The sequence below is a fragment of the Staurois parvus genome, unplaced genomic scaffold, assembly GCF_062004578.1.
Source record: "Staurois parvus isolate SC_StPar_1 unplaced genomic scaffold, SC_StPar_1.0 ptg001076l, whole genome shotgun sequence".
NCBI lineage: Eukaryota > Metazoa > Chordata > Amphibia > Anura > Ranidae > Staurois > Staurois parvus.
In genome coordinates, this window is record NW_028318872.1 from 631,406 (window position 1) to 645,742 (window position 14,337).

General features: G+C 45.1%; 1 protein-coding gene across 1 annotated transcript; it reads right to left on the minus strand.

The window, feature by feature from the left end:
- Positions 1-4,319: 4,319 nt before the first annotated feature.
- On the minus strand, positions 4,320-9,823 carry LOC149440543 (chymotrypsin A-like). The gene is made up of 7 exons (XM_089658497.1): positions 9,765-9,823; positions 9,140-9,243; positions 8,502-8,581; positions 6,587-6,665; positions 5,630-5,810; positions 5,331-5,464; positions 4,320-4,530 (listed from the first exon to the last, which is right to left on the minus strand). Exons 1-7 carry the CDS (start codon positions 9,814-9,816, stop codon positions 4,369-4,371), a joined length of 792 nt encoding a protein of 263 aa, XP_089514623.1. The 5' UTR covers positions 9,817-9,823; the 3' UTR covers positions 4,320-4,368.
- Between the last annotated feature and the right edge of the window lie 4,514 nt (positions 9,824-14,337).

Sequence of the window (14,337 nt, forward strand, 5' to 3'; positions counted from 1 at the left end):
CCTCTTGTAACTTAACACAATGGACACAAACCACCACTCACTCCAATGGCAACACCCTTGACTTTGCATTCTCCCACCACTGCACTCTCAGCAACCTCTCTAACAGCACTTTTTCTCTCTCCAATCACAACCTTACCAATTTCACACTCTCTTTGTCTTCAACCAGCAGTTACCCATGCAAACCTTCACCACCTCAACCCTTCCATTCTTCATTCTGCTACTGACTGTCTTTATGACCAAATCGCACCCCTGTCCTGCCTAGACCTGACCACTTCTGTCTACAACATACTGTCATCCTCCCTGAACACATTTGCTCCTCTCTCCGCATTCAGAACCAGGCCTCACCTGCTACAACCCTGGCAAACAGATGACACCAGAAGAAACGCAGCCATCTCTGCAACACTTCACCTTCTACAAATCTTCCCTTCTAAAATACAACTTTGGCCTCCAAGCTGCTAATCAAACCTACTACAACACTCTCATCAAAATCCTCTCATCCAATAATCTACCAATTTCTACCCTGCTTTCCTCACTCCATCCCCCACTGCCTCCACCCACCAATTTACTTACTGCCCAGGAGATTGCCAGTTGTTTCTAAAACAAGATCGAAACAATTCAAGATGAGATCTCCATTGTCCATCTTTCTCCTCTACCAACATACCAGGTCCATTGCCACCCTCAATACTCTCCTCCTTTGGCCCTGTTACCACTGAGGAGGTTACCAAACTGCTTTCTAGGGCCCACCTCACCACCTGTGCCCTGGATCCTGTCCCCTCACATTTCTGTCTCCATCTTAAACACCTTTCCCTCCCTGCTAAAACATGCACTGGTTACCCCCATACTTAAAAAAAAGTCTCTGGACCTCACCTGTGTTCTATAAATTAAGGCCCATCTCTCTGCTCCTGTTTGCCTCCAAGCTTCTTGAACACCTTTCCCACAACCATATGAGTTGCTGCCTCACTGATAACAATCTTCTTGATCCGCTACCGCCAGGCTTCCACTCACAACATTCCACTGAAACCACCCTTGTCAGGGATCCGGGTGTGACCAGAAATGTGTGGACTGACACAGGGAAGTAGCAGGCTTCAGGAACACAGGTGTAGTCAGGGTTGGAGAGGTGGAATGGTCAGGCAGGCCATAAGGTACCGTCAGGCACCGCCCGGCGGGATCTCTAGTGACCCACAGAACAGGATTCCCCAGGGTGCCGAGTCTAAGCCCCAGTCTGCCTTTTCACCAGAGCCCCTGATGGTGGGGATGGACTTGGCGCAGGACTGAGACCAGGTCGCTGCCCCTGAGTGCACCCAACTGTGGTAGAGGGGTCCGCCGAGGGTATGTACCGGGGGAAAGCCTGATGTGAAGGGGCTGGCAGGTTTGGACAGTAGCGACTGGATCCGTGCAGGGTGGATAGTCTGGGTAGCGTCAGGCGTAGTCAGGCAGCCCAGGTCAGTTAATTCCCCTTCAGTCTATTATGAATGCTGCTACAAGACTTATACACCTTATTAACTGACCTGTGACTACTGCCTCTCTCTGCCAATCCTTTCACTGGCTTCCACTAGTCCATACAATTCAAAATACTAACCACAATATACAGTATAAAGTATAAAGCCACCAACAACACTGCCCCCAGCTACATCACCAACACCATTTGCAGATATTGCCCAAAGCGTCTGCTCTACTCCTCCCAAGACATGCTGCTCTTTAGCTTCCTTATTACCTTCTCCCATGCTTGCCTCCAGCACTTTTCAAGAACCTCTCCCATCCTCTGGAACTCCCTACCCCGGTACGTCTGGTCAGCTTCTACCCTGTCCATCTTTAGGTAATCCTTGAAAGCTCATTTATTTAGGGAAGCCTGCCCTATCTTCACCTAAAAACTGTCCTTGAGTCACTTCCATCAGATCGTCTCCTGCAGCTATTACCTTTTGTACCAACTCCCACTCCCTTTAAGCTCCATGAGCATGACCCTCCTTTTCCTTCTGTGTTGAACTGTATTGTAATTTTACTGTCTCCCTTTATATTTTAAAGTGCTGCGCAAACTGTTGGCGCCATATAAATTCTGTATAATAATAACCTTCACACTCCTCTCCTATTCATACGTCCCCCATAATACCTTCCATAATTCTCTTAAACACATACTTCCCCCATAATACCCTCCATACTCATCTTCTACATAAAAATCTCCGTAATACCCTCTACTGTCTTCTCCTACACATATTTCCCACAAGATATCCTCAACACTCCTCTCCTACACATGCTTCCTGCATAATCCCCTCCACACTCCTCTCCTACACATACTTCCCCATAATACCCTCCACACTCCTATCCTACACATATATCCCCATAGTACCCTCCACACTCCTATCCTACACATACATCCCCATAATACCCTCCACACTCCTCTCCTACACATACATCCCCCATAATCCCCTCCACACTCCTCTCCTACACATACATCCCCATAATCCCCTCCACACTCCTCTCCTACACATACATCCCCCATAATCCCCTCCACACTCCTCTCCTACACATACATCCCCCATAATCCCCTCCACACTCCTCTCCTACACATACATCCCCATAATCCCCTCCACACTCCTCTCCTACACATACATCCCCCATAATCCCCTCCACACTCGTCTTCTACACATACATTCCCATAATCCCCTCCACACTCCTCTCCTACACATACATTTCCCATAATCCTCTCCATGCTCCTCTCCTACACATACATCCCCCATAATCCCCCCCACACTCCTCTCCTACACACGTAGGTAGGTGCACATACTCCTCTGGCCGCTTTCCCTCTTACAGACTCTATTAGTCCTCTCTTGGATGAGGACATCGGGGTTGAGGCTGAATTCCTGTAAGAGTTGAGGTGGCCATCTTAATTTGGAAGAATAATAATTGGGGATTCTGCTCTTCACCTTAGTTGCAGGTTAGGGAAAAGAACCCGCTGGATAGATATGATGCTGAGCAGAGCTTTCCTTCAGCAACAATGTGGTGGAACTCCATTCAGCCACCTCCGGCAGCTCTGTCCCCTCCACCTTGTCACTAACACAGAAGGCAGTAGAGGAAGATTTCTGCACTGATCACTCCTTCTACTGGCTCATGTGTGCTAGAACTGGACCCCCAGGACAGGTCCCAGCATGTATGATGTGGTGATTGAGGAGGTGGCTTCTGTCCTGCCCTGCCACCTGAACCTGGTAGAGATATGGTACAGAGCCGAGGGAAGAGTTCTGAAACTCCTCCTCAGCTCTGTGCTACACTTCTGATAGGTGGAGCTGGCCAGGTTGGGGAACTTGTGTAGATGTGAGAGCTGTGGAGGGCAGGGGGCAGACTGGGCAAAGTGGGAGCAGTGAGGAAAGGGGGGGGGGGTTGTGCAGATGTGAGAGCTGTGGAGGGCAGGGGGCAGGTTGTGCAAAGTGGGAGCTGTGAGGAAGGGGGGGGGGGGTGCAGATGTGAGAGCTGTGGAGGGCAGGGGGCAGGTTGTGCAAAGTGGGAGCTGTGAGGAAGGGGGGGGGGTGCAGATGTGAGAGCTGTGGAGGGCAGGGGGCAGGTTGTGCAAAGTGGGAGCTGTGAGGAAGGGGGGGGGGTGCAGATGTGAGAGCTGTGGAGGGCAGGGGGCAGGCTGTGCAAAGTGGGAGCCTGGAGGAAGGAGGGGGGGTGTTCATAGATGAGAGCTGTGGAGGGCAGGGGGCAGGTTGTGCAAAGTGGGAGCTTGGAGGAAGGGGGGGGGGGTTGTACAGATGTGAGAGCTGTGGAGGGCAGGGGGCAGATTGTGCAAAGTGCAAGCTGTGAGGAAGGGGGGGGGGTTGTACAGATGTGAGAGCTGTGGTGGGCAGGGGACATACTGTGCAAAGTGGGAGCTGTGAGGAAGGGGGGGGGGGTTGTACAGATGTGAGAGCTGTGGTGGGCAGGGGACATACTGTGCAAAGTGGGAGCTGTGAGGAAGAGGGGGGGTTGTACAGATGTGAGAGCTGTGGAGGGCAGGGGGCAGGTTTTGCAAATTGGGAGCTATGGATGGGGATTTATGCAGAGGTCAGAGAGCTGTAAGGGGAGGGAGGTCCTGGGAGGAGCAAGATGGGGCAGAGGTGGGAACCGTGGATTGGGGTGAGCTGTAGATGGGGGTGAAAAAGTAAAATGTGGAAGTGGGGAAGAGATAAGCTGTGAATTGAACAGGAGGGGAGACTCACAAACAGTCACCATCTTAAAAAATGGAAAGACTTGAAGACTTTTAAACATCTCATTCATATATTTTGTTTAATATGTTTTCTTGTGTATTTTGTGAATTTATGAACCTTAATAAAATCCACATCCATGTATTAATATAAAAGTTACTTTATTGAGTACCAGAAAGACATCGGATGGTATTTAGTTGGCGGCAACAGTCTGGTCCACCCAGGATCTGAGGGAGGTGACGCGGGCGTAGACTCCGGGAAAATATGGAGAACAGGTAGAGCGGCCCCAAGACACAACACCGGCCAGGGTCCAGGCTCCGTTCCTCTGGCACACAAGGGGGCCACCAGAGTCACCCTGAAAAGAAGCAAAAACAGAAATTGTAGAAGAGTTCTCATTGTGATGAATGGATGTGTGACATCACTGGCCTGCATTTCTTACAGAACTATGGAGTCATGAAACAACATCATCTACTGAGTGTGGACTCGATCCCGTATATATAAATGGGACCAGTATTTAGATTGCATTGTAGTGCTAAAAATGTTCTTTTGAGGTTAACATACATTTTTAAGAGAAGCCATCACTGGTGTTCAGTATTATATTGGGTCTGATGGGTGTAAAGGGAATGTAAAGTCAGTTTTTTAGTTTTGCATGGAGTGTGGAAAGGTTAGACCCTTTGTCACGTTTGTATTGCTGTCTTTGTACCCATTGAAGAGATTCACTCTCTCTGTTTGTCCCTGAAACAGAAATTGATGAGAAATCCAATATTTTCGAGTTGTCACCAGAACAAGAAGAGATGGGACATTCAATAGGGACATATGTTCCTGTGACAACTCTTTAAGGCCACAAGGCTAAGCCCTGTGCCATCTTTTATATTCTTTGACATTAAAACATCGATGGGAAAACCTGACCTCGGGACAAAGCATGAAACACATACATGAACAATTAAGAGGTCTAAAAGAGACATCACCAGTTGATTTCAACAACAATATACAGTATGTATATATTACTCTGCGGATAAATGTTAGGCTTCATAGACTGTTCAGCCTCATCTAAAGTGACCCAACTTAGAGTTTGGATCCATAAGCTATTGGTTTGTTGAAAATGTTGGGTAAAAAAAGCTATTACTCCTCAATAGAATCTGTAGATCATCATACCATGCAAGAGGAGGCACCGGAGGCACCAGCGCAGATCATGGTGTCCTTGATTTTGGTTCCCCAATATCTCTGGCACTCAGGGTTGGTCAGAAGAGGAAGAGCCACCTGCTGGAGTTTAGCTGGCTTAGCTAGTGCTGAGAGAGAAAGGAAGAGGATGGATTAACATAAGATAGACAGCTACAAATGTATGTAAGCTCTAGACATCTCTATGTACAGCCCTCTGTAGAAGACCACATTTGTATGCCCAAGGGTTATTCAGGCAATACTTTGTAGTTTTGAAGAACATCTAATCCCCTTACTGGCAGCATTGGTGTATCCCCATCCGGAGGTGACACATCTTTCTCCTCCACTGAAGACATCAGAGAAAGCAGCAAGACACACGGCGGACACGCGGTCATTGAGGGTGGCAGGACTGGAAAGCTTGATCAGGGCGATGTCATTGACGTCGGTCTGGGTGTTGTACTGGGGGTGACTGAAGAACTGAAAAAAGTGATGTTAAGGATTAATGTTTTTATAGATTTCAATGAATCAGAATCTACTCCTGAACTTGTAATAAATATCCCTCAGAAGCATCTCAGTTTGTGCTATGATCTGCTACCTTTGGGGCGACACACATCACCCGCAATTCAAAACGCCTAAAGTAAAGACTGAAGAGAAGGCTGGAGGTCAACTTTAATGGCTTTCTTGCTTCGGGACTCAAAATCAAACAAACTCTCATTTATAAGTCCACTTTTAGTCTGATAGCGCACACCTTGTGCCTAGATGATTCCTCGGGAATTACACTACATGCAAATATTCTATTATCCATATTCAGGTCTTTTTGAATAAATTAGCTCTTTTATTTATGTAATATTTTCCCTAAAAATGGTAGTATAAAAAATCCCTCATATGTGAGAAGGTGTCCCCAAGACAAGAAGAAAAGGGAAATCTCCACAGTGGGAATACACACAAGAATAAAACATCAAAAAACCTAGACATGAACGACTATGACTTGAACGACTAGAGGAAAACATGTCTTGAAGGATCTGTTGACCTCCATCCCATGTCTGTGGATATTACAAGTCCCAATCTGTGTACCATGACCATGCAGGAAGCTCAGCCTTTAAATATAAGAAATAAATCTGCCCACCCATACATATATCACTACAATCTCTACATAGGAAGAACGCTTAGAAGATACAATGATGACGCTGATCACGTTCTCATGTCTAAAACTCCTAAAAAATGAGAGTTTTCCTTCAGTAATAAGAGCTTACTCTGCCGATGGACTTGACCTGGATGGGCTCATCATTGGAGAAAAGGTCGTGTTCACCCAGGACCACACGGTGGGAAGATCTGGATGGAAGAGAAACATGGGAACTCATTGGTAAATAGTTTGGTGTTGTCGTGATTATGGTTTTCACACTCAACTTTATTCTTTCTATACATGGGGAACATTGTACATGTCTGGCAGGGAAAGGACACTTCATCACAGTAATTTAGTGCAGGGTCCAAGAGTATGCTACCCATACTGTCTACATCCCTCTACTTTCTACAGCCCCGACCTTCTACATCTTGTTATAGAGCTAATAGTAAGTAAATTGGATAGTTGTCTCTATATTGCATCCAGTCTATAAACCAGAGGCTCTGGGTGTACAGTTGGATAAATGGTTCTATATTTAGGATGTATCCGGTCTATAAACCAGAGGCTCTGGGTGTACAGTTGGATAAATGGTTCTATATTTAGGATGTATCCGGTCTATAAACCAGAGGCTCTGGGTGGACAGTTGGATAAATGGCTCTATATTTAGGATGTATCCGGTCTATAAACCAGAGGCTCTGGATGGACAGTTGGATAAATGGTTCTATATTTAGGATGTATCCGGTCTATAAACCAGAGGCTCTGGGTGTACAGTTGGATAAATGGCTCTATATTTAGGATGTATCCGGTCTATAAACCAGAGGATCTGGATGGACAGTTGGATAAATGGCTCTATATTTAGGATGTATCCGGTCTATAAACCAGAGGCTCTGGGTGTACAGTTGGATAAATGGTTCTATATTTAGGATGTATCCGGTCTATAAACCAGAGGCTCTGGATGTACAGTTGTATAAATGGTTCTATATTTAGGATGTATCCGGTCTATAAACCAGAGGCTCTGGGTGTACAGTTGGATAAATGGCTCTATATTTAGGATGTATCCGGTCTATAAACCAGAGGCTCTGGATGTACAGTTGGATAAATGGTTCTATATTTAGGATGTATCCGGTCTATAAACCAGAGGCTCTGGATGTACAGTTGGATAAATGGTTCTATATTTAGGATGTATCCGGTCTATAAACCAGAGGCTCTGGGTGTACAGTTGGATAAATGGCTCTATATTTAGGATGTATCCGGTCTATAAACCAGAGGATCTGGATGGACAGTTGGATAAATGGCTCTATATTTAGGATGTATCCGGTCTATAAACCAGAGGCTCTGGGTGTACAGTTGGATAAATGGTTCTATATTTAGGATGTATCCAGTCTATAAACCAGAGGCTCTGGGTGTACAGTTGGATAAATGGTTCTATATTTAGGATGTATCCGGTCTATAAACCAGAGGCTCTGGATGTACAGTTGGATAAATGGTTCTATATTTAGGATGTATCCGGTCTATAAACCAGAGGCTCTGGATGGACAGTTGGATAAATGGTTCTATATTTAGGATGTATCCGGTCTATAAACCAGAGGCTCTGGATGTACAGTTGGATAAATGGTTCTATATTTAGGATGTATCCGGTCTATAAACCAGAGGCTCTGGATGTACAGTTGGATAAATGGTTCTATATTTAGGATGTATCCGGTCTATAAACCAGAGGCTCTGGATGGACAGTTGGATAAATGGTTCTATATTTAGGATGTATCCGGTCTATAAACCAGAGGCTCTGGATGGACAGTTGGATAAATGGTTCTATATTTAGGATGTATCCGGTCTATAAACCAGAGGCTCTGGATGGACAGTTGGATAAATGGTTCTATATTTAGGATGTATCCGGTCTATAAACCAGAAGCTCTGGATGTACAGTTGGATAAATGGCTCTATATTTAGGACGTATCCGGTCTATAAACCAGAGGCTCTGGATGGACAGATTCCTAATGAAGCATTGCAGGGAACACTGACTTTGTAGATGAATTTTATAATAGACTCACCTGACTGTGCAGTGGGCAGCAGTAACAACCCAGAGACTGTTGATGAGGGAGCCGCCACAGTAGTGGAATCCAGTGCTGTTCTGTAGAAGAAGAGTCATACGGTCATTGCCCTCCTATTGCTATTATTTTTACATGCCAGCAAGACTGTAGACTTTTCTTTTTTTTGGAACATTTTAGGTCCATTTTAGAGAGGTTCTGCCCTTGGGGATAGAAGGGGGAAGCCTCACTGCATACCCTCCCCCTCTAATGTATGGCTGGCATCTACCTTTTCTGATCGCCTGCTGATCAGCTGCTGTGCCCTTCTATGTGCCATCTTTTGCGCCTTTAAATTGTTTGCTGGGAGGCATCTTATCACCTTCCCCTCCTTCCTTTGCTTTTTGAGGAGGGTTGTCACCTACCTCTGCCTCCCCCCACTTTACTTTTCTAAGAGGGCTGTGTTACATTCTTTAAATTTAGAATTGACAAGTAATACATTCAGTCAATGAAATTCTAAATTGTGTCCCTAGAAAGTCCTAGATCTGGGGGATGGGGTATGTGTTTCCACACAATAGGTGGCATTCTGATATGGAAGATCCCTAGAAATGACATTAAACCCAGAAATGTTATAATTTAGACACAAGATAAAGAAATGATCGTACCTGAAGAGACACCTGCCATGGCCAAGAACCAGAGACGGCGTTTTCACCGTTCACAACCCTGGCGTAGCCGGAGATAAGAGGACTGATGGCGGGAACACCGCAACCTGAGAACAACACGTTCTTATCATAACCTCCAGTAATACATTGTTACACACTATAATATTATACAACACAATGTCTGTTTGGTCATTAAGTCTCTTGTTTTATTGTCTTTTCACTTTGTCTACATATGATCAGTAATAAGGCGGATTTTCATTTTTTCCTATTAAAAAGTAATAAAATAATCAGAGCCAGGCTTTCCCAGCCATATATTGTTCAGTATCTTGCTGGCCTCATCGTCTTATCCATAGTGGATGGGAAGTTACTTCTAGAAGCTGAATTTATTCATTTAGAAAGGTTCAGCGGAGTGATCAATAAGATGGAGATTGGCAAAAGTCTTCCATATTATCAGATCTAAGTAGATCATATAATCAAATCTAAGTACTACATTATACAATCTTTGAATGCTTGTGTCTAGAATATTTTATATGTATGTGTAAAAAATAAACAAAAAAAAAAATATATATATATATATACATATATATATATATATTACAATGTTCTACAAGCATGTGTGTGTACTCACCATAGGCTCCACTGAGGAGGACCAGGCAGGACAGGACCCACAGTGCTGCCATTTTCTGCTGTTGTTGGTTAAGAGGACGATGGTAAGGTCTGTTCAGTTTATATACACTCAGTCAGCCAATCAGGGGAATGCTCCAGGCTTGTTATTAGGACAATTTTAGGCCTCCTTATCAGGAAACCTTTAGCAAACCCTGATATTCCACCAACGTGGGCCGGAAGAAAAGGTATGAAGAAACAGGTGTTACAGGAGAACGTCACTTATCGAGACTCTCGCTGAGTGTAGAAATCTATAATTAGTCCATGAACCACAAGACGTCATTTACTCCACATTACAGAGGAATTTATTTATGAGGAGGAACATCTCACAAATCAATGAATATTGGGGTTCTACAACATTTTCACCACTAAACACACCCAGGTCTTGGATTCTAAGATCTCACCAACACTTCCCACATGTCTCCAAAGGACCCCATAACCAATTCCTTTTCAGTTAGGCCAAAATCCATCTTGTACCGTGGGCTCCCCTCCTCCACTTTGGTTTAGCAGTGTGGGGATCAAACCTTTATTTAGAAGAAGCTCCAGGATACAACATAAGAAGGGTAAATAATGGCACAAACCAGCATTTACTGACATAAGTAGAACTCTCAAGATTTCACAAAGACTTTTATTCTTTCTGGATGTAACTGGCTGAATGTCAATAGAGAGTTTCATGAATGTAATGCTCATTTGTGCCATTTGCTTTCTTTGTTCTGTAGTAGATGTTGCACAGAGGGGCTGGTGGTCTATGAAGACCTTGGAAAGATTATTTCACTCTGTTAGAGGGACTCGGACGTTTACCAGAAGTTCATGAAGAGTTTCCAGCCCAATAGTGCCTACATAGTTCTGCTGTGACAATGCTCAGCAGAGATGAAGCAGACAGCAACGTAGGACCTGTGAAGTTCTCTGGCCACCAACAAATGGGGGTTCTGACTATTAACTACAAATGTTATGCTGGTAATAACCATTGCTTTTAGCATTTATATCAAATAAAGAGTGGATTTTATTTATGATGAGGAACATTGCAAAGATCAATGAATATTGTGGTTCCACAATTCAGAATTTTCACCATTAAACACACTCAGGTCTTGGATTCCAATACCTCCCACATGTCTCCCCAGGACCCCATGATTATTTCTTTTTCAGTTAGGCCAAAATCTGACATAGACTATGGGCTCCCCTCCTCCACCTTGGCTCACTAGTGTTGGGAATCTCACCATTTTTTTAGAAGCTCTGAGATAAAACATAACAAAAGGAAATAACAGCACAAGCTGGAAATTGTTGAATAAAACTCTAAGATTCTTTCAAGACCTAGAGGTTCATGACTTCTGCATGTAACCAACTAAATGTCAATGGAGAGTTTCATGAATCTAAGGCCAATGTGTGCCATTATCTGTCTTTGCTTTGTTGTGGACCTCACAGTGAGGAGCTGGTATGACAGACAAGCATTGATCCACCTGGAGTCATGACTCTCATTTTTGTTCATATGACTAGATGTTCCCAGCATAGGCATCGCTTGTCCCGGGCACCTAGGCCACTTACCCTCAGAAAGATTGTTTCACCACCAACAAATGGGGACACTGATTACTAACCACCAATGTTATGGGGGGCTCCTATCTACAATATTTTACAAGGCACTGACCACCAACATGTAGGGGCATTCACCACTGACCACCATTGACTTTATTAACCATTCATATGTTAATTGTTGAATTCCCCAAACCATTAATATCATCATGTTATCGTTCATTATGTTCTTTTTATTTGTAAAATTGTGTTATGACTGTGCATTGACGTGTGTGGCGGCATGTTGTGTTGTCAGTCCATTCACCCCAAAGGCAGGATATAGTAGATGACATTTTATCACAGCACATGTCCCTGCACACATGAGGTTATAATGAGCCTTAGGGTGCCATTCACCTTCACCACGTTCATTACTGTCATGGCCTTAACATGCATTATTTTACATGTCAATGTGCATTAAGGCATCCCAATCATTTTGTACAAGCAGCCAACACAGCACAATGCATGCAGACTTGGACAGGAGTCTTTTTTTCAATGCTGCGCAGCACCATGCTGTGCTTTATTGGTTCTCATCTGAGCATTGTGGTATTTGTAAGGCAGATTGGAGTGCCTTTCAAAATGAATGTCAGCACCAGTCATGCATTGTGTAACGTGTGATAAAAAATGGATTGCAGCAGTGTATGAATGTGAAGGTCTGTTCACACAAGACTGTATCATCTACCTGGTGACAGAAGCCAGTGGAGAGAGGGCTTCCATTGCGGCTAAGTCCCAGACTCCCCTGAAGGTGGAACAGCAGGAGTCAGGCCCAGAGTTGCACAGGTTGCCTATGGGAGTGCTTGTTTGGTGGTCCACCCAGGAGCATGGCTGATGCGCTGAGATGGGGTCTGCAGGCAGAGGAACCTGTGCGTGGTATGCGGGTCTTCCAGAGAACAAAGGATCACAGGATAACCAGTTAGAGCCAAGGTCGGGTGCCAGGTGGAGATCGGAGCAGACGTAGTGAAGAGGGACAGCCGAGGTCATACACAGAGAGCAGGAGAGAAGATCCGTAGACAAGCTGGGGTCAGGCCCAAAGTGGAACAGTTCTCCTGTGGGAGTGCTTGTTTGGTGGTCCACCCAGGAGCACGGCTGATGCGCTGAGATGGGGTCTGCAGGCAGGGGCAGCTGTGCGAGGTATGCCGGTCTTCGAGAGAATAGAGAATCTCAGGATAACCAGTTAGAGCCAAGGTCGGGTGCCAGGTGGAGATCGGAGCAGACGTAGTGAAGAGAGATAGCTGAGGTCATACACAGAGAGCAGGAGAGAAGATCCGTAGACAAGCTGGGGTCAGGTCAGGGTTAAACAGAGCAGACAGGTCCAGGAGCAAGCCGAGTCGTTAACAGGAAATCACAAATCAGGATGGCAAGGGAACGAAGGTACTAGGGAGCCAGAGATCAACCAGCACCTGAGAGTAGGGCAGGGCTTCCTTATAAAGGCCGTTGGCGCCAAATTTGAGCCGATGTGAACTTCTGCAGCCATGCAAGGTACTGGCAGGGGTGCCAGGTCTCCTAACACCTCTGCTGAGGACAGAGCCCTGACAGACTGTTGCGTCAATGCATGTGATGAATGTGAATGGCATCCTAATCATCTTTAAAAAATCATTGTGTGCAGCAACATGCACTGCGATAATATGCAGATGGCATCTATTTTTTCATGCCTTGGGCTGAATGAGTTGGCAGTCACAGTATGCCGCAACATACACGGGGAGCCCAGAATCACCAGCTAGCCACTTAGAAAAGTAAAACAGTCTTTATTGTTTTTTAAAATGAAGCAACCAAAAGAACTTTCTTCAGCCAAAGTAAACACACAGAGTTCCCAATTCTGGTATAAGAGAATACAACACTATGGCTCACCGCCATTATATCAGTCCTACACCAGGGTTTGAGGTTCCCATCTGCTTCAGTGTACAGGAAAACCGTAGGAGCTCATCAAACAATGTCTCAGTCACAAGACACTCCACACTACTCCATTCCATCTCACAGACAGGTGCTGACTCCTTTCTGCTCCTTTTCAGGTCTCCCAACTGATGGGTTAACGCTTGTGGGAACAAAGTCTCTGTAATCAGAGTTTGGATGCTCCTTCCCACTCAAATTTTTTCTGAGCCTCTGATTTTTGGGTCCCATATGAGAAATTACCAATCCTAAGAGCACTGACAGTCAGTCCTCATTTCAATAACACAGACTACCCCAGAACCCCTCTCCCTACATGGGTGAGAACTCCTGAGTACACCAAAATGTGTTCACATCATCCTCCTTAATGGAAGCACAACCCCAATAGTGGGGACACATATCTCCCGTCCAGGACTCGACCCTAACCGCCTGTGCAATATATATGATCCTACATAAAAAAATAATAACTCAAACAATAGCATGAACATATGAATGTCAATGGTGAACGTTCGTATTTGCTCTTTACATGTTGGTGACTAGAGGAAATTGCCCATAAATGTAGGTGACCAGTGGAAATTGCCCCCTGCATGTTTGTGGAGAGTGGAGATTTCCCCCTCCATGCCAATGGTCAGTGATAGATTGACTCTGCATGTTGGTGGTCAGTGAAGATTGCCCCTACATATTGATTGTCACTGGAGATTGCAACCAACATATTGGTGGCCAGTGTATTTTGCCCCATACATGGTAGTCAGGCTCTCTACATGTTAGAGTCCAGTGGAGATTGCCCGTAAATGTTGCTGGCCACTGGAGATTGCCTCCTACATGTTTGTGGAGAGTGGAGATTGCCCCCTTCATGTTGGTGGTCAGTGAAGATTGCACAGTACTTGTTGATGGTCAGTGATGGAGTGACTCTACATGTTGGTGGTCAATGAAGATTGCCCCCTACATGTTGATGGTCAAGTGAAGATTGCCCCCTACATATTGATTGTCAGTGAAGATTTCCCCCTACATATTGATTGTCAGTGAAGATTGCCCCCTACATATTGATTGTCAGTGAAGATTGCCCCCTACATATTGATTGTCAGTGAAGA